The following is a 22,229-nucleotide window of genomic DNA, read 5'->3' on the forward strand; positions in this document are numbered from 1 at the left end:
GCGATGTGCGGGGCAGTTACTACCAGGAGAAGACTGTGTTCCTGCGCTGCACCGTCAACTCCAACCCTCCCGCACGTTTTATCTGGAAACGTGGGAACATGCTCATTGAACAGAGCAAGGACAATGGAGTAGACATCTATGAACCGCTTTACACTCAGGTAAACATGCACGCATACACAGGGCACACACACACAGCCAGGGTTACTGTCACTTCCAACTGTACTCTCCTCTTTGAGAAATCCCCCTCAAATCTTCACCTACTGACTGATGTGCTTTTCCAAGTTGTACCCTTGCCTCAGTAAATCTCTCTCTTCCTTTTATTTTTTTGAGGGGCCAGGTTAGAACAATCCCTGTTTAGCATCATACATTTGGTGTTTCAGTTTCATAATTAAGGGGGATGAAGGGTTAATCTCAGAATGCCACCAAAACATGTATGTCGGGATTATTGTATGCATTTCCATCTGGACTCACAGTAAACCAATATGAACTGAATGCACACATTACTTTTATTTTTAAGACCCCAGCAATATTGTAAATAGATTATTCTTTAGACGGTGGTGAAAATGTTTGCCACCATTTTTTGTATTTCCCACACACTGTCTGTGTTCACCTCTATAGGATGAAGCTTGTCCTGAATCATTATGCAATATCACAGTCAGGTTATCAGCTTTGCTCTGCTCTTTATTTGATTGGGGAGGTTTATCAAATCCGTTCCAAACTCTCCGCCACTTTCACTAAACATATCATAGTCCTCATCATAAAGACCTTTTTTTCTTGTGACGTTGAAAGGGAAGCGTAATGTTTGAAAATACAAAAAGCATCAATCTGTTTCAATCGTTAGCTCAACTGCTCTCTTTTTCTCCACTTATCAAAGCAACAGTCAGCCACAAAGAAGTGCCCCTCGAGTTCAATTAGCCAGCCAGCAGAGCTCTTCCCGGGGCTTCCTGAGAAACTGTTGGCCCATCATTTACTGTAGCAGACTCACAGTTAGACACTATCAGACACAAAGTCTTGATCTGAAAAATCAGGAGTGATGTTGAAAGCGATACGTGACTGCTGTGTGTGTGTGTCCGTATATCTTCATGAGAGGCACAAAAAAAGCAACTGGAGTGCCGAGAGACATGCGTTTTATGAATATTGAGGGAGAGGATTGATGGATTTAGCCTTCTTTTTTGCATCAAAAATCAGTTCACTTTCATTTTCCTAATGGTTTCATGTGAAGCCATTTAAATGCATCATTCATATTACTCTATATGTCTATTTGAGATGCTTCAGTTGATAATCAGGCCATGTGAGACATGCAAACACAGTAGGATGTGTGTTGTTGTGTGTTCATTTGTGCGTTCATCTCAGTGAGTCTATGACCCTGTTTATCAGACTGCGGCTCATCAAAAATTGAAGTGACTTTTATGCAAGATTACAACCAAGTTTAGAAAGACTGAGCTTTCTCATTGATGTAATGGAATGGTTTATGCAATGGAAATGTGGTCATAGATGTATCTCTAGATTCATGTTTATACTCATAAAAGACTGTGTAAAAAATTGTTTGTTATACTTTTGATTGCTGATGCCATGCGTGTGTGTTTAATCCCATCTAGGGTGAGACCAAGGTGCTCAAGCTGAAAAACCTCAGACCCAAGGACTTTGCCGATTACGCGTGCCAGGTGTCAGTACGCAATGTGTGTAGCATCGAAGACAAGTCAGTCACCTTCAGGCTGACAAATGCCACATGTAAGTGTTTCTCTATAGTTTCTTTGAGATAACACCGAAGACAAAGTGTGTGCGAAGGCGTCAATGAGCTGTCACAAAGCCGAGATATTCCCTTTCTCTATTCATTTCCTGCTTTGACATTTGTATATCATTTTCACATCTCATCTCTTACTTTTCTCCACATGCTCTTTTTGTTTGTCTTGGCTCAGGAGGAGTATCTTGATGTCAGTCTCTTCCTTTCACCGTTAAAATTGGTCTCATCTCTGCTTGTGCAGTATTCCCATTTCTCACTTATTTCCACCTCTCTATCTCTCTCTTCCTTTCCTTATTTCCTGAGTTTTACCTTTACCCTTTTACTTTCCTCTCAGGTTTGCCCTTAGTGTCTATCTCCTCGCCTGTCTTGTTTTCTGTCGCTGAGAGCTCATCTCAGGGCCGTCAGCTGTAATTCAGTTGTCACACTCCCTGTTATCTCCAATTCACTCTGCACTGCTCTGTCCATCTCCACGCCACCGCCCGGCAATATTGTTGACGTTGACAACCCTGTCATGTTTGTTATGGTCTGAGTGATACACCACAGGGAAGCCCCCTGCTTTTTCTATTATGTTTCTTTTCTCTTCTTCTCTCATTTTCTACCTGCCTTCTTTTCTAAATACCAGCCAGTCTAAACATGTTTTTGTAAATCTTGCAGGACAGTTAAGTGCTATATAGTGCTTTTTTTCAATCCTCAGTTGTGTTTCATTCTTTTTTTTTTTTATTGGGAAGGTATTTGTATTTGTATTTGTTTGCTCGAGATACACTTGTTGTTATATTCCATGGAATGCTCTTAACATCCTGATAGCAATGAATATCTGAAGTGTTTTGACAAAAATCCATAAAAAATGTAATCTGTGGAAGCCGTAGCGCTGTAAAAAGCACGCCCAATCATCTGAGCCGGCCCGGCTAAAGTAACTGGATGGCCTACCTGCCTGTCAGCCTTCCATCTGTGCACAAACTTATCTCGTGCCCTCATTGGTCATGTGCGCCATGGTTTCCGTTAGCCGGTAATTACCGGTTTTTAGCTGGTAAAATCTATTAAAAACCGGTAAATTCAAAACCTGCCGGTCAAAATGTCTGGTAATAATTAGGGAGGCTCCGGTCGCCGCCGGTCATTATCGGCCGATATTCACTCTTAATAGTTTGATCGGTGCTCTCTATAAAGGCCGATCAGGAGAGCTGGATCTGATCGATATGGACATAAACGCGAGTGAAGTGTAACCGGACGCAAGAGAGAGAGATCAGATCAGCTGCTGAGTCTGACCGAGACACGCAGCTCTGCATAATCACCTGAAGCCCCGCCCTCTGCAGGAGCTGCTTGAGAAACTGACGGGCTGTCAGGAGAGAGAGGGAGGGAGAGAGGAAAAGAGAGGATCCGTTTCTCCCGTGTTATTATTCAAATGTAATGTAAACTTTTGAATAATGTACGTTATCTACTACAAGTAGTTTGTTTGAATGTAATAATTATGTTGTTTGTTGTTTGTAGAATAATTTATTGAAAAATGAATCTGAATTTTTCGATCTGTTACGATTATAAACTGAAGCAATATAAAAATGAGCCCCGTGAACTGAGTTTTAAACTGAAGCATATCTGCTCATAGTCCGGTAATTACCTGCTAACGGAAACTCTGCTACACAACTCTTATTATTATTATTGAAATATGACCGGTAAGTTTCACATTTGTCCGGTAAAATAAATTCTGCCCGGACATTTGACCGGCGAGAAAAAATCCTAGCGGAAATCCTGATGTGCGCGTGTGTGTGTGTTGGAGGAGGGGCTCTGCAAGGAAGTGGCAGATTTGTTCCGGCTGTGTATTTTCAAATTCTAGCGCACTCGAGCTGGTTTCTCCAAAATGACCTACCCCACCTTTAACTGAACTGCGGCTTAAAAGTGAAAAAGCAATCTTTTGTCAAAGATATAGCTTCTTTAAATCTCAAAACTTGTGGAAAATGAAATATGACAGTAATACTACCTTAATGGAATAGTTTGACATTTCTGGAAATATATGTATTCGCTCACTTGCCTACAGCTAGATGAGATGATAAACACTTGTTTTGTGACATATGAAGCTACAGCTACACCTGTTGTTTCAGGGTTTGTTCCCCCTTTGGTCAAGATCAGAAACAAAGTTATAAGAAAGGCAAAAGAAAAAATCATTAACAACTCAATAATACACTTATTAAAAATACAAAGTTGTGTTTTGTAACGTTTTTATGACGACCACAAGTCACCATGAATGTCCTCATTCACAGACTTTGATCTGAAGTAAGTGTTCAATCAATCGGCCAATCGGCTTCTTTCAGAGATACATGTTCCCAGGAGTCTTCTAAAGTGAGCTGAAGGTGGGAAAGACAAAAGATACTCTGTGATAAAGTTAAGAGGAGGGGCAACATAGTTTGGCATAACCGTGAAAGACTGAGCTAAAGAAACGAGTGGTTGCTTACAGATAAAGAAAGATGAGGAAATGAAAGTGTAGACTTGATGACAGAAAATGACAGATTTGATGAAAAGCCCTGGAAAATGGAGAGACGCTAATGAATCAGCCTCAGGTGAATGGGACCTGCTTTTAATTAAGGCAGACAACACATGATAAATGAGATGATAAATGATTTGGATGAAAGAGAAATGCTTTTATCACAGTACCAAAATGGAACCCAAAACAAGAAGCTAACGCTTATGGTTCAACAGATTAAAGCCAGCTAAATGTCACGGCTCTGACCACATTTTTATTTATTTATTTAACCTTTATTTAACCAGATAAAAGCATTGAGATAGAATCTCATTTGCAATGCTGACCTGGCCAAGAAGGCAGCAACGTTACACATAACACAAACATATAAAATACAGAGAACATAACTAAGAAAACAAAAGACAAAAAAGCAGTCACTACATTGTGCACATTAGGACAATAAGAAAGGTGCACTACTTATTAGTGCAGCTGGTGGTAAGGACTTCAGACAACTTCAATTTAAAACATGCTATTGAGACAAGTGCCGTCAGTTTGAGGCGTGATTGAAGGTCATTCCAAGACCAAGGACCATCATAAAAAAGACTCCTTTTCCCAGCCTCAGTCCACACAGCAGGTACAACCGTATCCAGGCACTGGATCTGAGGTTGTAAGAGTCACAAACTGAATGAATGTATTACCAAATAATATGTATATATTTTGTAAGATACTGTGGACTACTTTGAAGAGTTAAGTTGATTTATGACACTGAACCGATATTGCAAAAAAGTAGCTTCAAATGATACATTAATTTGTACATGTAATGTGGGACTCGAACCAACAACACTTAGATAGAGAGTCTCATGTTCTACCTTCTAAGCTAACTGGGCTATTTTGCTTTTGAACGTAAAAGTACATCTCCGAAGTATTTTGGTGTATACATAAGTTACAAATTCATCTGTGAACAAAAGCAGGAGCTGGGGGATGGAACGTGAATACATTATTATGTGATCCCTAAAGAGAAGGCATGATATATCTGACATACTTACTTATATTAGGGGTAGGATAACTACTGCAGTCAAAGTTTATCTGTTAGATAAAAAGTAAAAGGTTTAAGACAAGGGTATTTATTTAGCAGTGATACCCATTGCTCGATGTTGGCTCATTGGCCGTCAGATAATTGTATTGACTGTACGGGTCTGTTTTTACAGAGCATTCTGTTAAACAGTCACATAAACCAACAGGTTGGAAAAGGAGGAAACAAACAGGGCGTAATGCTCTAGCTTTATGTGACATGTGCTCTTCACTCTCATCCCCTCTGTTTTCCTGTCTCCTCTCTTGGACTCCTGTGGATGAGATCAATTGGGTGCAGTCAACACACACACACACACACACACACACACACACACACACACACACACACACACACACACACACACACACACACACACACACACACACACACACACACACACACACACACACACACACACACACACACACACACACACACACACACACACACACACACACACACACACACACACACACACACACACACACACACACACACACACACACACACACACACACACAGCCACCATAGAAAGAAATATCTGCCTGGTGCTGGCTTTCAGACACAGTGACTTGCCTGAACATCCAATCTGTCTGGACCTCACAGCCTGACAGAGTGACAGGACACACACTGCGTTGTGAGTGATTCTGTGTGCATGTGTGTTATTATGAAATAACCAATGGAAATGACATAGAAAAGAAAGAAAGGAAAGAAACATGTTTTGTTGTTTATATGAGCTTGAGTAACTAATAGACTCTCAGAGAATGGAGAATGGAGAAAGCTGCATTTCAGGAAATATAATGCCCTGCCTCTTGGATTACACACATTGTTTTAACTAGACACCAACACTGAAATAACAAGATTGACAGACAGGGAACAACTGAAAAGAAGAAAATTACAAATAGAGTAGAGAGAACATGACATAGACAGAAGGTGGCGGAGAGGGATAGAAAGAAGGTCACATGAGAGGTAGAGGGATTTTAAAAGAGGAAATCAAATAGAGAGTTGCTGCTTTATTTGTTATCCTCTGTTATTTATTTAATGAGCGTATTTTGTTATTCCCCACTGAGATCCCTTTTGTCCTTGTGGCGTCAGTCGCTGCTTAGATCCATCCAACTAGGTCATGCCATCACCGCTGATTCACCGCGGTGGGACAAGGGGATTGATTGATTTTTATTTCATAATCCCACTCTGGGATTTGAGTATGGGGTTTCTGCCCTCCAGTAACTGCTGACAGCGGCTGCATCCTCTTCCCCTGCCTCTCGTAAAAGAACAGGGGCAATGTTTCTGGGCTGATCATGTTATTTTAAGTGGTGTGGCACAGGGGGGGGTGCAGCAATGACACAAGTAAAGACACATGAAGGGATGAATGGAAACAGTAGATTTCCTTGGATTGACTTCCACCATATCTGAATGTGGATTTGATCTTGATTGTTAATAATGAAAATATGCACAAGGAAATTAAAAACCAGATCACCAATCAATGGGTAGAAAGAAGGGGGTAATCATCGTCGTTTTAATTTAATTAAAAAACTATTACTGAATCATTAATCTGGTGCTACATGTTTTCTAGTTGTGAGCTCCTTCAGCGGTATAGCTTTGGTATTATATTAAAATCATAAAACAGCTAGGTGTCATGAGTGTGTGTAATCACTTTAATGAAAATGTGCAATGCAAAACAGCTGCTCCCCATAAAAAAATACATCAGACACTTTATGAAGGTTCTGAGAACTGATTAACTTAAATTGAAAACTCTTCATCATCGCTGTATACACCAATAAAGATATATATTTGTTCCTTTTCTGTTTACTTAAATGGAAGAAAATGCCAAATCACAGAAAAAGATAAACATTGATACAACAAAATAATCTCTATAATGATGGCGGAAGGTATGTTGGAAAAGAGAAGCAAACGCACCATGATTTAAAGCTGACGCAAAGCTCTGAGCTAACTGTAAATCTGAGTGAGGGAAGAGTTGATTCAGTCTTTTATTGATTACTGTAACTCTTACTACAATATACCTTGACAATAATATGACAGTCATACAAGTGTGTAATATATATGATGAGATCAATACGTGACAAATCCTATTACGTATGAATTCCCCCTTGAAAAGTTGAGGATCGATGGGCAATCTGCAATAACCCTCAGTACTGTAAAACCTCTGTGGTAAAACATTGTACTGTGCAGTCGCTTTTATGTGAGGCTATAATCCCTGCCTGAGAGTAGTCAAGTGGAAAGGAGAGAATTGAGAAAATAATAGAAAATAAGAACAAAACACTCATTTAACATAATCTAAAAACATGGATTTATTTAAAAATGGTTATGTGTTCATTTGTTAGTGCTTCATCTCATAATAATAGCACCAACAGATGTGTGTCTGGGCTGTATGGATGTCAGTTAAGGCCCCCCGCAGGAACTGTTACACTCTTAAGTTCCTAAACGTCTCCACCAGGACTTTTCTCCACCAGTCTCAAATCCAGTCTGGGTGGGGATCATGTTGGGGATATACAGCCAGACCACTGGCGAGAATCAATTTGCTTGTAAGGCTGCTTTGAGCGTTTTTTGTGAAGTAACCGGAAGGGGCTTCAAGAATCTCAGAATGTCAGTTCATTGCCCTCAGTATTTTACCTTTCTAGTTTCACTTAAAGAGTTACATGCCCTGCATTCTACACATGTTTGACACCAATTGAAATATTTGAATTGGCAATATTGTTTGCATATTGAACTTCAGAGCCTGGCGAATGATAAATATATCAACCTGAACAAAATGTTTTCCATGCGGACAATTCTACATTGCATTTACTTTGTCAATTCTGATCAATAACTGTTGGGTAATTTGTATTTGTGTTCCTGTAAATGCATACGCTCGCAGGTGTCCAATTCCTTTCCTCCTGTGGTGTTCATTTTCATCTACAGTAATTGCTTGCAAGCCCTTTACAGACAGCTGATGTTCACATACTTTCATCAATATCCATTCACTGTGGATGTAAATGCTCATGGCTCAGTTTTCTAGACAGTGAAGAGCAAAGACTACACACAAACACACACACACACACACACACACACACACACACACACACACACACACACACACACACACACACACACACACACACACACACACACACACACACACACACACACACACACACACACACACACACACACACACACACACACACATGCACTCAGCTATACACCGTTATTCATTTAGTTTTTTTCATAAATGGTCTGTTAGTCTTCTGTCTTAAACATTTTTTTTTTACATTTACATTTAAAAATAGCTTACATTGTCTGTTGTTTTTTGTGATTGTCTTGGTTTTATTTTGTGATGCCTCAAAGCAGTGTCCTCATTTTTTATTGCATATGATATAATTCTTAAATACATATAATACCTCAAAGTCAGAGTAAAGTGTTGGGCATATTGTAGTGGATTCAAAATGCATACATCTCCCCACCATGCCTCAGGGTATCATGACTGCATATGGTAATAACCACCAATGCTCCATTTTCAAAAATAAAAACCTGAATCATTTTCTTGTGTTGGCACCAGAATCCTTTTGGTTGATTTCGACAATCCTGCTGCCTCAGCTTATTTAGGAGTGACTTAAAGTTCCATGTAATGTTCATTTGTATGAAATACACGCAGCAACTCACACCTCTATCCAAACCAACATTTTTATTTCCAACTGATTTCCCCCAATAACCCGACTTTACCTTAATCTGAAATCAGTAAGCATGAGAGGAAGCAAGTCATCGAGCGTGCAGTGAACAAAAAACGCTAAAAGAATGAGAACTAGGTTTATAGACAGGAGGAGGTTGATATTAAAGATACAGAGGTGACAAACTGACTGCAAGGAAAGGGAAGAGGGGGAGTGAGGGGAGTGTGAATGTGGAAGAGAGAGGCATTTGTTACGTGGTTGTAAACCGCTGTGCTGCACATAAATCCCATTACTTTGGGAAGAGCGCTGGCTGATCCCACCGTTACCGTCACCCACACATCCCCTGGAAATTGAAGCTATAATTTTCAAATCCTCAGCTTGCTTCACATATAGCGATCTGCTCTTAGAATTTCAATTTTTTTATTCATGTATTAATTGGTAGCGTTTGTTTATACTGTTTGCCTTATAAATCACCTATAGCTCATTTAGAATCCAATTAACCTGACTTGCAAATGTTTTAAATTCATGTAGAACACCAGGGCCCTCAGAGGAAAACCACATGAGCTGCATGCATACACTCGTTGATTAATGGACTTCAAAATGCGGGTATAATCAATTATGATAACATACAGGGCTTCAATATATTCCCAAACGCCCTAATACTCTATTTTATTCTACCTGTATTTAACGAAGAGCTACACCGTTTCCATGGAGGATTGTTGAATACTTAGAAAGCTCTTCAGACCTACGGGGGTTTACTCTCATAGCGTTCTGATTTGATAAAATGAAGGTGGACAGCGCTATTTATGCGCTGATTGCAGTTGTTACACAAGAGAAGTGTCTTGTCAGCTAATCACTAGTGAGGTTAGCTAAAGAGCTGTCCCATTAGTGAGAGTATTTGCATGAACAATTGTTGTCACCCATGTAAATGAGTAGAAGGGTGTCTGGGTGTATGTTGGAGAATAAGCGTCTGTAAATAGTTGTTGAGCCTCTCTGCACCTCTTTCATTATGGCGATTGCAATCTGTTAAAAAAGGAGATTAGTTGAAGGGATGAACTGACCAAAGTCTATTAGAGGAATGAACTGCTTCCTGTACTCTGTGGGGTCGCTCCCTCACTGAGGATTAACTCTCTCTCAGGTCGATTAAAGCCTGGATTCTCCTTTTTGGGTCTTCCAGAGTAATTTAAAAGAACACAAGTACACTTCTTCAAATAGCTGGAATATAAATATTTATATGTTATGTACAACCATTTTTTTAATTATTATTTATTTTACCTTTATTTAACCAGGATAGGTCTCGTTGAGATTACAAATCTCTTTTTCAAGAGAGTCCTGGCCCACGAATGGTAACAGCACAGTTTCAGACAGTTTTACAGTTACACACAATTAAAAAAACACACAACACAGTCATACACCAAGTTTAGCCAAAGCATTTACAGACACAGCGGCCTGCTTCAAGGTCAGTTCAAGTTGCTTTGAGTGTGTTTAATGAGACCAGCTCTCTGAGTTTCAGCTCAGTTTGAAGCAGGTTCCAAGCTTGAGGGGCAGCGTAACTGAACGCCCTTTTCCCAAGTTCAGTACGGACCTTTGGTACAGTTCAAAGGAAAAAGTTCTCGGAGCGAAGCCGATAAGATCCTGTGCATTTTCTGTTTATGTACATCCTTAGATAAGGGGGAAGATTCAATTCAATGTGATTCATGGTAAACAGATGTTTTGTTTAAAGAAAGGAAACACTTTTTAGTAAGTGTACACACGTCCATGCTTACATAATGTATGACTAACTAAATGAATTGCTCAAGGGAACATAATGGTTAAAACACAGTCATTAATATTGTATCGTCCGAGTAATAGCTTAATATTTACAATAGTATTCCATTTTTTCATTCCTAGGATAATCCCTCACTCTAAATTATGTATCAGCATTTTTGGACTATTCAATAGCTTACAAACAATTGGCTTCTAATACATGTAAACATATTTAATCGAGTATTAGTAATTGGATCATTTATTAAATGTCTTTTGATAGACATTTACTTTATACGACGATGTGATCATGATAGGTTCTGCATGGATAATCATGCATAGATCCACAAGAATGAATACAAATATGGAAAGAGACACGGAAAGACATTGAATATGCTATTTTGCACATAATTATTCAAACTAATAAAATACACATTGAAATGTAACATCAAATGCAATCACATATTTTTCTTTTTGATTCTGGATTGTCAAACTGAAATTGGCAGTTAGCTTCAGAAAAAAAGATGAGTAGTTAGAAAATATATCTTTGACCGTCTTAGCCCTGTTTTCAAGAAGGATCAGCAACTGACCTTTGAACTTCCTCCTAATCTGCTGACTGCAGAGGTGCTCAAATAAGACCTCAATTGTGTAAGGAAACACAAAAGTGTACCTGCTATGATAAAAAAGCTTAATCCGAATATATACTGTACAGTTAGCCCTGTGTAATGTTTTATTAAGAACATAGAATAGGCGCTTTCACACCGGAGTACTTTTCCCATTTTAGTTCCGATATAGTTCTGAAAATGTGCATCACACCAAAAAAATCCGGAACTAGAACTTAGTTCATGAGAACCTTTCCACCCCCTTTTCAGTCCCTGCTAGAAAGGTACTTTCATGGGAGAAAAAGTTTCACATTTCTGATTGGCTGGGCGGATTGCAAACCACGCCCCGTAAAACTCCCAAAAAGTTTTGTGAAGCCGCCATTTTATTTGCTCGCATTAACATTATTAGCATTAGCATTAGCCCAGCACACCAACGGAGAGAGACTAACTTATGGCAACACAAAATAAAACGTGGGAGCGGTGGAGTGATGAGGAGGTGTTGGCGTTCTGGCGATTTACTCGGAAGGCTTCCCAACAGCTTCTACTGAAGCCAGTCCCCAACTCCGGGGACTTCCGGCCGGGGACTTCGGGTGGCAGTATAGATGAGAGTAACACCTACGTCACTTCTGGGTAAAAATGAAGGCCCGCCCACTTTTGGGGGAAAACAACGCTGTCATTTGAATGGCAATAGATACATTGAATTGAATACAAATTCTGAAGTTTTTGCCAATCCGATCAAATCTTTTGGAAAACCGTGGATTTTTGGACTTTCAAAGAGCTCGATTACGATGGCCAGTCAGGCAAACAATTACATTCGATCATTGGAAATCAACAATCGGTCTCGATATATGGTTAAATTAAAATCAGTAGGCGAGGCTGTAATTTCTCCAGCTGTTACTCTCATGAGCGAGGCGGAACATAATAGTTTTATCATGCCAAAAAGCTGCTATGTCGTTTATTGCACCTCAAACATTAAAAATAATCAAGAGTTCAGTGTTTCTGTACTTCCTCTAAGAAGAAAGGACAGTAAAGGAAGAGCTCTGTGGCTTCAGGCTCGATCGCCATTCAAATGACAGCGTTGTTTCCCCCAAAAGTGGGCGGGGCCGTAAAGTGACGTAGATGTTACAAAAATCTCCGGTTTTCTTACATTTCTGATCGGATTGGCAAAAACTTCAGAATTTGTATTGACCGCCGTTCAACTGACAACGTTGTTTTCCCCCAAAAGTGGGCGGAGCCGTTATTTTTGCCCGGAAGTGACGCATTTGTTACTCTCATGTATAGGCCGTGAAGTTGTTTGCGGCCTGCCAGTAAATCCAAAGCAGAAGAAGAAGAAGTGACGTCAGCGGCTTCATTTGACTAATCCTCCCTCAGGGACTCATTCCGGTGTGAACGCGATCTGCTCTTTAGTTCATCAGAACTAAAGAGTTCATCAGAACTAAGTATGGCAAAGTACTTGGTGTGAAAGCGCCGAATGTATAGATACAGCTATTTTTTCAAAAAACACACACAAAGCATTACACACGAGTGATTCATTAACCAGGCAAGCATACGCAGAGATAATATTTGCTATAATACAAATATTTACTATTATTATACTACTTTACTCTCATTCGTCTCAATGGAATAAGCAAATGCAAATGACCATCAAAAGGAGAGATTATAAGATAATTGTACAGAAAGATAATAATTATAATCGTTTCACCTCTGATACTAAGCAGGTTCAAGACTCAAAGGCTCATTAAACATTATCTATACAGCTGAAAACTTGCTTTATGAATATTTACAGGATTATCACGAGACATGGAATATGGAAGTTCACAATACTGTATCCTCAAGGCCCTTTCTTGTCTCAGGCACCCTATCAAAAGTATTGAGAAATGGTAGAAAGAGGAACCGCCTTCACATTTTGCAGCAGATAATTTTTTACTCAGGTTGCACTTGGCTCACCTGGCTCTGACTCTGAGGTTGGATTTGTTTATTGTCTACAAGCGTCTAAACCTATTAGAGAATGTAAGCCTCTTTCAGCTTTCTTCATCCGCTGAATTGGAATGAATTCACAGTCGCAAATAAAGAAGGTGTTGGTACAGTAGCTCTAGCTCTTTACTGTGTGTGTGTGTGTGTGTGTGTGTGTGTGTGTGTGTGTGTGTGTGTGTGTGTGTGTGTGTGTGTGCGTGCGTGCGTGCGTGTGTGTTTGTGTGTGCGTGTGTGTGTGTGTTTTTGTGCGTGCGTGTGTGTGTGTGTGTGTTTGTGTGTATTGGTGTTTCCTTTAAATTAATATTTAGAATAATTTGGAAAATGTGCTCCACAAGCTCAGTAGCCAAGTATGACATAACCCTGGGAGTGTCTCAACAGAGCAATGCTTCTTTATGCCTCCACAGCTAAACAATATATATATGGTTATCATACAACCTGCTGCGTGATGTCTTACAGACCTCCTACAGGAAAACCGACATTACTATCCTGTCGACGTGGCAGTGTAATAGGGAGTATGTACATTAATCATAGAGGCAGGTTGACAAACTTCATTTAAAACAGAATACAATTACAGTACCTTGTTTTTGCGTCTTTTATGCTGCTACACATTCCTTACATAAGATGGCAGAGCTAAACACACAGACATGACTTCGCACCACAGAGCTCAACAGTACCAGCACAGATTAGTAACTCGTGGCCAGTGAAGCAGCTCTGGTTGAAAAACTGAGGCTTGACTGCTTTGCCCCAGGGTGGTTTTTACAGCAGTTGATGAGAGAGGAGGAGAGTTCAAATATTACTCCAACAAAAACGTTTTGTAGCCACTTGAGGGATTTAAACAGGTGACATTTTGCTCACTGCTCTCACCCCACTGACACCCCGTGATATCCAGAAGAACTATTACAAGATGCTGCAGGTAGCATTGCACCTATGTGATGTAGAGGGTTTCAATGGCTCAGTCCGATGCTTAATATACAAATGAATATTATACTAATATATGCAATATTAAGCGCCCTGTTTAACAAACAGATGCTTAACCACAAACCCAATTTGCTGGAATTATTATGGGCAAAGTATGCCAGTAAAACCATTTAGTGGTTTAACAAGAAAGCTGTTTTATGAGTACTCAACTAAGTAATCTCTTTTTATGTTTTAAATGTGACTGTTAATGCCCTTTATTTATCAAGGTATGTGTGTGTTAATGTTTGTTTTTCTGTTCTCTCTCTCTCTCTCTCTCTCTCTCTCTCTCTCTCTCTCTCCAAAACACCTTTTAGAAGATTCATATTTTCTTCCTTTTGGCCCTTTCCCCCCTTTCCTGCTCCAGTCCTGTCTCTAATGCCCTCCTTCCTTGCGTTCATAGTGTTTGTGGCCCTCGTTCCCACTGCTCTGCCCTTTTTTGTATTTGAAACTGCTTGGGTCCAATCGATCTTTGTCTGGCAACAGGATGTTTTTCTACCTCTGTAGTTGCATTTTGGGTCATCCTGTACTTTTCCTGTTAGAGCAGTCATAGGAAAATACACGGTAGCTTTGGGAAGATAAGGGGCATGAGAAAGCAGGGGGACAAGCCATGAATTACCTTCAAATACTGATTAGTGTGTAATGAGACACACAATAACACTTACACTGCATTACATTTGCAGTCAGAACAAATGACAAAACGTAACATTAGAGAACATGAACAGCTTTTGTTTGCTTATTTTTATGAAGGTCAGGTTTTGCTTGTTTTTCTTTAGATTCATAAATCAAGCAAGGGTTGAGCTTGATACATCCAGAGATGTGAAAAGTAATCAGATCTTGTACTTGAGCAAAAGTAGAAGTACCAGAGTGTAGGAATACTTTGTTACATGTAAAAGTACAAAAGTATTTTCATCAAAATATACTTAAATTACTCATTTTGAAGATTGGCCCATTTCAAGTAACTAAAGGTATCAAATAAAAAATGTGGAGTTAAAGTACACAATTCACCCCTGAATTGTAGTGGAGTAGAAATACAAAGTAGCATACAATGTAAAAACTCAAGTACAAGTATATCAATACTTGGGTGAATGAACTTAGTTACATCCCACCTCTGGATACATGTATATTAACTTTATAATAAACAAGAAAACTGGTAGGCCTGCTTGTTAGAGCAGAACCTAATATTGAAGGAATTCGTTTTTCTGTGCATTATATTATACTCACACACCCACATTGACAAATACTCCCCTTTTCACTTTAAAATAATGTCATCACTACATGCAAAATCCTGTAACCATCCTGCAATCCCACTGAGAAACCTTCCTTCATCTTGTGCAGAAACAGAGGTAACTGTAGGTGTCAGCATGACACCAGTAATAACCACCAATCTTGTACAAGAGTTGCGAAACTCAAGAAAAACAACTATTGTACATAACCACAGAGGAAATGTGTTGAGCCTCATGTAATCCTTTTTTCTCTCCTGTGTTTTCCCTCTCAGCTCCCCCAATGATCCGGCTGTCAGTGAACGACACGGTGGTGGTGGACCCCGGGCAGGATGTGCTCCTAACCTGTGAGGTGACGGCAGGTTTCCCCCTCCCCACCCTGAGGTGGTCGCCCCTTCCCCTCAGCGCACAAGTTCGAGGGCCAACGCTCAATCTGCGGGCGGTCACACCGACTGACGCTGGTTTCTACAACTGTACGGCTTACAACAACGTGGGCAACCAGGCCCGCAAGAACGTCAATCTGGTTGTCAGGAGTGAGTAACGTGTGTGTGTGTGTGTGTGTGTGTGTGTGTGTGTGTGTGTGTGTGTGTGAGTGTGTGGTGTGTGAGGTGTGTGACACGCTTGCGGTTGATCCATCATTAAAGAGAGCTGATGTGAATCTTGTCAGAATAGGCGGGTTAAGTATCGCTCTTTTTCTAATTCCCCTGCCATTAAAACAGAAGCTTTCCATTTTCCCTCCCCTCTGGCTATTTTTAGTCCCTTTTAATCATCTTTATTCACTCCAATTAGTTAGACTGGAGTGGAAGCAATTAGCGACAGTCTCTTCTGTTAGTTAACACTGTAGAGAACGTATGCTGGATGGGTTTCTCTTGTTAGCTTAATGGGCCTGAACGCATCGTCACACCAGCACAGGTGGTAAGACGGCGAATGAGACACACACACACACACACACACACACACACACACACACACACACACACACACACACACACACACACACACACACACACACACACACACACACACACACACACACACACACACACACACACACACACACACACACACACACACACACACACACACACACACACACACACACACACACACACACACACACACACACACACACACACACACACACACACACTTGTGTTTAATGAGTGCATACATATTTTCAGGTAGGAATGTGACACAGTTTCAAATGCACATGGCTAGAGACACATCACATGCACATACAACATTGTATCCACACTAACCAGGTGAAGCTGCAGGATCATCTTAAACATATGGTCACTGCTTCATATCCATATCTCCACCCAAGCATCTTGTTAACAAGCTCGAAAGGAGTTTAAATCAAGCCCTCCTCTCGTCCTCGCCGCCTGTCTCTCCCCTTAGTGGGGATACAGAGAGCTGTTTTGTATTCAACATGGAAATCTGTTGGGGAAACTCAGCCTTTGAAACTGAAAATGAAATGTGACAGTATGAGAGTTACTCTTTGTCCTTGATTTTGTTCCCCACCTCTCCTCCTCTCCCCTTGTTATTGTATTCTGTTTCTGTCTGCTTTTGTCTCTCCCTCTTTCACAATTAGTTTTTTTCCTCTCTTTCTTTCTCTCTTTCGTCTTCAATTTCCTTTTCCCTTTGGTTTTCTTTTGCCAGGCTGCCCCCTCCTAATGCCTTTCATGCTTGTCACAAACTCATCTTCTGTTCTGTATTAGGCATCTTCCCTCCTCCTACGTCCATCCTTTTTTCTTTTAATTGCTTTTTTACTCTCATTATCTCTCAATAACCATTCTGTCAAAACTAAGTGCACTATCTTGTCAAATCGAAAGGTTGTTTGTATTCAACACACTTAAAGAACGGTATTGGCGTTAGAAAAATATGTCCAGCAAATGTTGAAATAAAAAAAGGTAATGGAGAGATTAATAAACATATACATACTGTATAATAATCATGGAGTACAAGGACACATATGTTTTATCAACGCCACGCCCCCTTCGTTGCTCCAAGACTGGCCTAACTAGTTAACAAACTAACAAACCAACCAACCAACCAACTAACTAACTAACTAACTAACTAGCTCGCTCACTCACTCACATTTTTTTAAAAGCACACCACCCTCTGAGTTTGGACTACCTGGCTACCATCTGGTAGCTTTAATTCTACATAATGCTGCAATAAGTTATTGCCTAAGTTCTGTATTTAAGTGGCAAAAGGTATGTGTGTGTTAAATTAAACATCCCTTGTAGAATGTGAATTAGTTCCATGAGGTGCTTTATATTAAAGATACCTTTTTGACAAAGTGAAAGATTATGGAGATTAAGTGCAAGTATGTAAGGAGTAGGAAAATATATTTTAACTATCTTCATATTCATTCCTTCAATAGTCCCTTCAGCAGGGATGTTACCCAAGTCTCCAGCACAGACAGCCTGACACTGTACCCTCTATTTAACTGGTTCTGCTCTCTGCTTCTTCACCCCACACACACAGCAATGAGTAACCTGACCTTCCAGATAACACCAGACTCCAACAAGGACAGCGAGACCATCCAGATGGGTCGGGACCTCAAGCTGTCGTGCCATGTTGATGCCACCCCACAGGACAAGGTCAACTACACCTGGTACAAGAACGGTGCACCTGTTTTCAACTCGGATAGCCTGATCTTGTTGCGCAGTGATCCAGACATGGCACCCGGCACCAGTAGCTTGGAGATTGTTGACATGAAGTTCAGAGACTTGGCTACCTACAGCTGTGTGGCGAACTTCCCCGGCAGCAGGGTGCCAGAGCTGCGTGTGGATGTCAACATCTCTCAGAACAGTGGTGAGGTTTTCCGTTCATTTTTCATGTGTTATCGCTGTCAGACCGGGACAAACTTCCATTACTGTCTCTCTGTCAGTTAATGTGCTCCAAACATCCTTTGATTAGTCAGATGACGATGACGATGACGATGGTTCGAGGCATGTTTTTGAAGGATTTTTGTTTTAAAGCTGACTGCATCCAGATCTGAACACACAGTCACTGTCAATTTGTTTTAGGGCTTTGTGTAACTGTGCGTTTGTGTGCTTTATTTGTGGTTACCGGTAATTATAATGTGCGCACTTAATTACTGAGCAGTTATCTTTTTTTACTGTTCCTGTGTTGCTTTAAACTGTGATTCTCCAATAACATTAGCGTGGTAAATTTCAGTTTATTTCATTTATTTGTATTCCCCGTCTGTCTCTATTTTACAGTCTCTCTGTTCACATCATCTGTCATTGTTAAGTCATGTCCCATCTAGAGTTATTAAACAGTAACATATAGCCCTTTTTTCCAGTCAATTGTTCATTTTATATGTTGTTTATTCTGAAATTGAATTATTCTTATCTATACTTTTATTTATTCATTTATTTTAACAGGGACAGTGCACATTAATCAACATTTGTGGAAATGTGCCAGAGTTAGCCAAGAGGCTATTTTTCATCTGAAGTCCCTGGACAGATTATACCTTTTTTACTAGACTAACAAGCTACAATAAATAAGAATTTCCTTTGGCTTTTTTGTAATGCAAATTGTATGAATATTGTTTCCCTTTATTGCAGCAGTTTGTGTAATTGTAAAAAAAAAGTAAATTACATAATCGATGGTTCTTTCTGTTTATGTAGAGAGTGTATTTACACTTTTCTCTCTATTATTTTCTTTCTAACCCTGCCCTTTCCTTCCCTGCAGTCTCTCCTCCAGTGTTGGCTCTTCCACCAGGAGGTCAGGTGGTGAACGTTCGGGAGGGAGGTAACATCGACCTGGTGTGCTTGGTGGTAGAAGGCAAACCCCGTCCACCTATACTGTGGTCACGGATGGAAAAAGACCTGCTAATGTCATCAGGGGCAACCACGATAGAGACACTTGATGGCCGCTTGATGCTAAGGAATGTGAGCCGGGACATGATGGGGGCGTACCGCTGCCAGACTGCTCCGTACAACGGACTTAACATCAAACGCAGGGAGGCACAGGTCCAACTCAATGTGCAGTGTAAGTGTGCATCAGATAATAACAACTCAAACTACAACAACATACAAAACTGCTCGTCAAGCAGCAGAAGGACAGGGTCACTTGCATGTGTGTCAATGTAAATGAATCCAGATTGGTTAGAGCTGCTTTTAAATACTGTTTCTGCTGCATTTAGTCTACTATTAAGATAAGACAGGATAATATAAAACTTGATGATGATCCCATAGGTATCATTAATTAGTCATTTGAGCTAAACTTAGGAAATATAAAATATGCAGTAGCAATGTGTAAAATAAGTGTGATATATACTTATTTTTTTAATGAAAATAATAGTTTAAAAGCTCTAACAGACATAATTCAAACAAAGTTATTCCTAATGGTACCTTTTGCATAGGCCTCTATACACCTTAAAACAATTTCTTTGTTGTTATGGTAATATCAGAGATCCCTTAAAACACTTTTATTTTTGCTCCACACTCAATTGTGGCATAATCGTCACAATTTCCTCAAAGCCCTAAAAACAGATACAAAAAAATGTATTGTAATGTAAAGAGTGCAAAAAGGGAGTGTAAAAGAAAATGAGGACACTACTCGATGGCTTTAAGGCTGTGTTCTCTATACCTTTCCCTTCCACTTCGTGAACACTCCAGACGGGACTGTCATTATAAATCTCCCGCAGGATGGGCTTTGAGTAAGGAATGAGAGCTGTTTTGCTAAAAGAACACACAATTGTAATGCCGTCTCCATTCCCAAAAGGTTACCCACTTTGTTTGGATTGTAATGGCGCTAGTGACTGTGGAGAGCTTCACGGGACACATTTGATTTAAATGTTTCTATCTAAAAAATGTGCACATAGTCTAGGTAAAATCACTTGGCACCCACATCTGCATGTACATCCCCTGCTGTTACTGACTTTGAGCACTTTCCAACTTATAGTGAAACTGATACTGAAAAACATGTATTTTACAGAAACTAACTGTTCTGCTTCCTGAAAAACAGAATAGCAGTAGGTTACAAATACATTATTTGCCTCATCTAGGTATAAACTAGCACTGGATGTTCTTTATTAAGCATCTCGTAACCAGTATGTAAAATCAAACATTGCAGACATAATCCTCAGAGAGCGTTGGTTGAGGCTGACCTTCTTAGTTGCATCACCCTAGTATTCGGAATAAACACGGACACACACTTTTAAGCACTTAAGTTGTATCAAACATTTATTAGTTGAACATAATAATAATATTAATAATACATTTTATGTGTATAGCACACTTTAAAAACAACGTCATCTCAAGGTGCTTCACAATTGAATTATTAAAAGTTATCTAATAAACATATTTAATAAAAACATTTGAAAATAAAATACATACAAAACTAGGGAGTTGAGTTAAAAAAAAAGATATAGATTGGAACCTGCTGTGTGTCACAGCAGTGTATTATTGCATTGGTAAGTGCTCGGTTTTATTCAATAAATGTATGTTAACAGGACGCAAGTACTCAATTCAACCCTTTCAGCACCCTCCTCGTGTGCACAAGGTCAGGCCTTTTAGGCTGCAATTAATTAAAGTAATACAATGTACAAGATATAACAATTACACAAGGATACAAAAAGAAAGAGCAGTACATCTAATACTTAAAGGTGGGGTAGGTAAGTTTCAGAAACCGGCTCGAGATACACTTTTTGTTATATTCCATGGAATGCTCTTAACATCCCGATAGCAATGAATATCTGAAGTGCTTTGACAAAAAATCCATAAAAAAATGTCATCTGTGGAAGCGGTAGTACTGTAAAAAGTACAACCAATCCGGGCTTTGCCGCCCTGTCTGTCAGCCTTCCATCTCGTGCACGCACAAATGTATCTCGTGCCCTCATTGGGCGTGCCGTCATTGGGCGTGCCGTCATTGGGCGTGCCCTCATTGGGCGGGCCGTCATTGGGCGTGCCCTCATTGGGCGTGCCGTCATTGGGCGTGCATTGCAGCAGTACTTCAATGACTCGCCAGCAACAGGCGGCCACTTTCACCTGTCTGCTGACGTCATGTGCGCGTTCATGTGTGTTGGAGGAGGTGCTCTGTAAGGAAGTCTGAAGGAAGGGGCGGATTCTTTTCGGCTGTGTAATTTCAAATGTTAGTGCACTCAAGCCGGTTTCTGAAACTTACCTACCCCACCTTTAACTAATGACTCAAAGAGAGAGGGAGATGAAAGGCTAAGGACTGTATTCATTAAGGAACTGGAGTTATGAAACGTGTCCTTTTTCAACCAAAGTGCTGATAAACTCAGAAATTCAACATTTATTATGTCTGAATAATCTTAACAAAAGTTAATCTATATGGATAATATTGTCAATATATCTGAATATATTAAGACTGTGTATAAAACCCTGTACATATTGTAGTATATTATATTTATGTATATTTGAATTATATGTAATTCAATTATATATATTTAAATTATATATATTATATATTTTAGAATCTTGAATCTTGAAAAATATGGTGACATGTGTAAGGAGTCAGAGTCATTGCTGCTACAGTATAGGTGCATTTGTTAAGTTGCCAAACAACCAGAAGAACCAATAGCCACTAAGCAGTACATGTATGTTTTAATGTAATGTTAAGATTATTTATTTTACTGAAGATCACAACCAACTGTGTGTTTGCCTGAGAGTACACAGCCTGTTCTTGGACCAATTTCCCACTGAAATTCTTGATGAAAACCCCCAAATTACATCTCCCCTTTTCTACTGTCTCCTCTCCTCTCCTCTCCTCTCCTCTCCTCTCCTCTCCTCTCCTCTCCTCCTCTCCTCAACTCTCCTCAACTC

At 39.9% G+C, this 22,229-nt stretch overlaps 1 protein-coding gene across 2 annotated transcripts in view; it reads left to right on the plus strand.

Annotated features, from left to right (window-relative positions):
• The first annotated feature begins 3 nt into the window (after positions 1 to 3).
• LOC117439749 (MAM domain-containing glycosylphosphatidylinositol anchor protein 1) overlaps positions 4 to 22,229 on the plus strand; it is an 85,048-nt gene continuing 62,822 nt past the window's right edge. For both annotated transcript variants that reach the window (XM_034075790.2, XM_034075808.2), the window contains exons 1-5: positions 4 to 158; positions 1,599 to 1,731; positions 15,702 to 15,959; positions 17,917 to 18,246; positions 19,132 to 19,431. In XM_034075790.2, coding sequence (XP_033931681.2) covers positions 99 to 158; positions 1,599 to 1,731; positions 15,702 to 15,959; positions 17,917 to 18,246; positions 19,132 to 19,431 — 1,081 coding nt within the window. In that variant the 5' untranslated portion in view covers positions 4 to 98. The remainder of the gene's footprint in view (positions 159 to 1,598; positions 1,732 to 15,701; positions 15,960 to 17,916; positions 18,247 to 19,131; positions 19,432 to 22,229) is intronic.

The sequence above is a fragment of the Pseudochaenichthys georgianus genome, chromosome 3 (assembly GCF_902827115.2).
Source record: "Pseudochaenichthys georgianus chromosome 3, fPseGeo1.2, whole genome shotgun sequence".
Classification (NCBI taxonomy): domain Eukaryota; kingdom Metazoa; phylum Chordata; class Actinopteri; order Perciformes; family Channichthyidae; genus Pseudochaenichthys; species Pseudochaenichthys georgianus.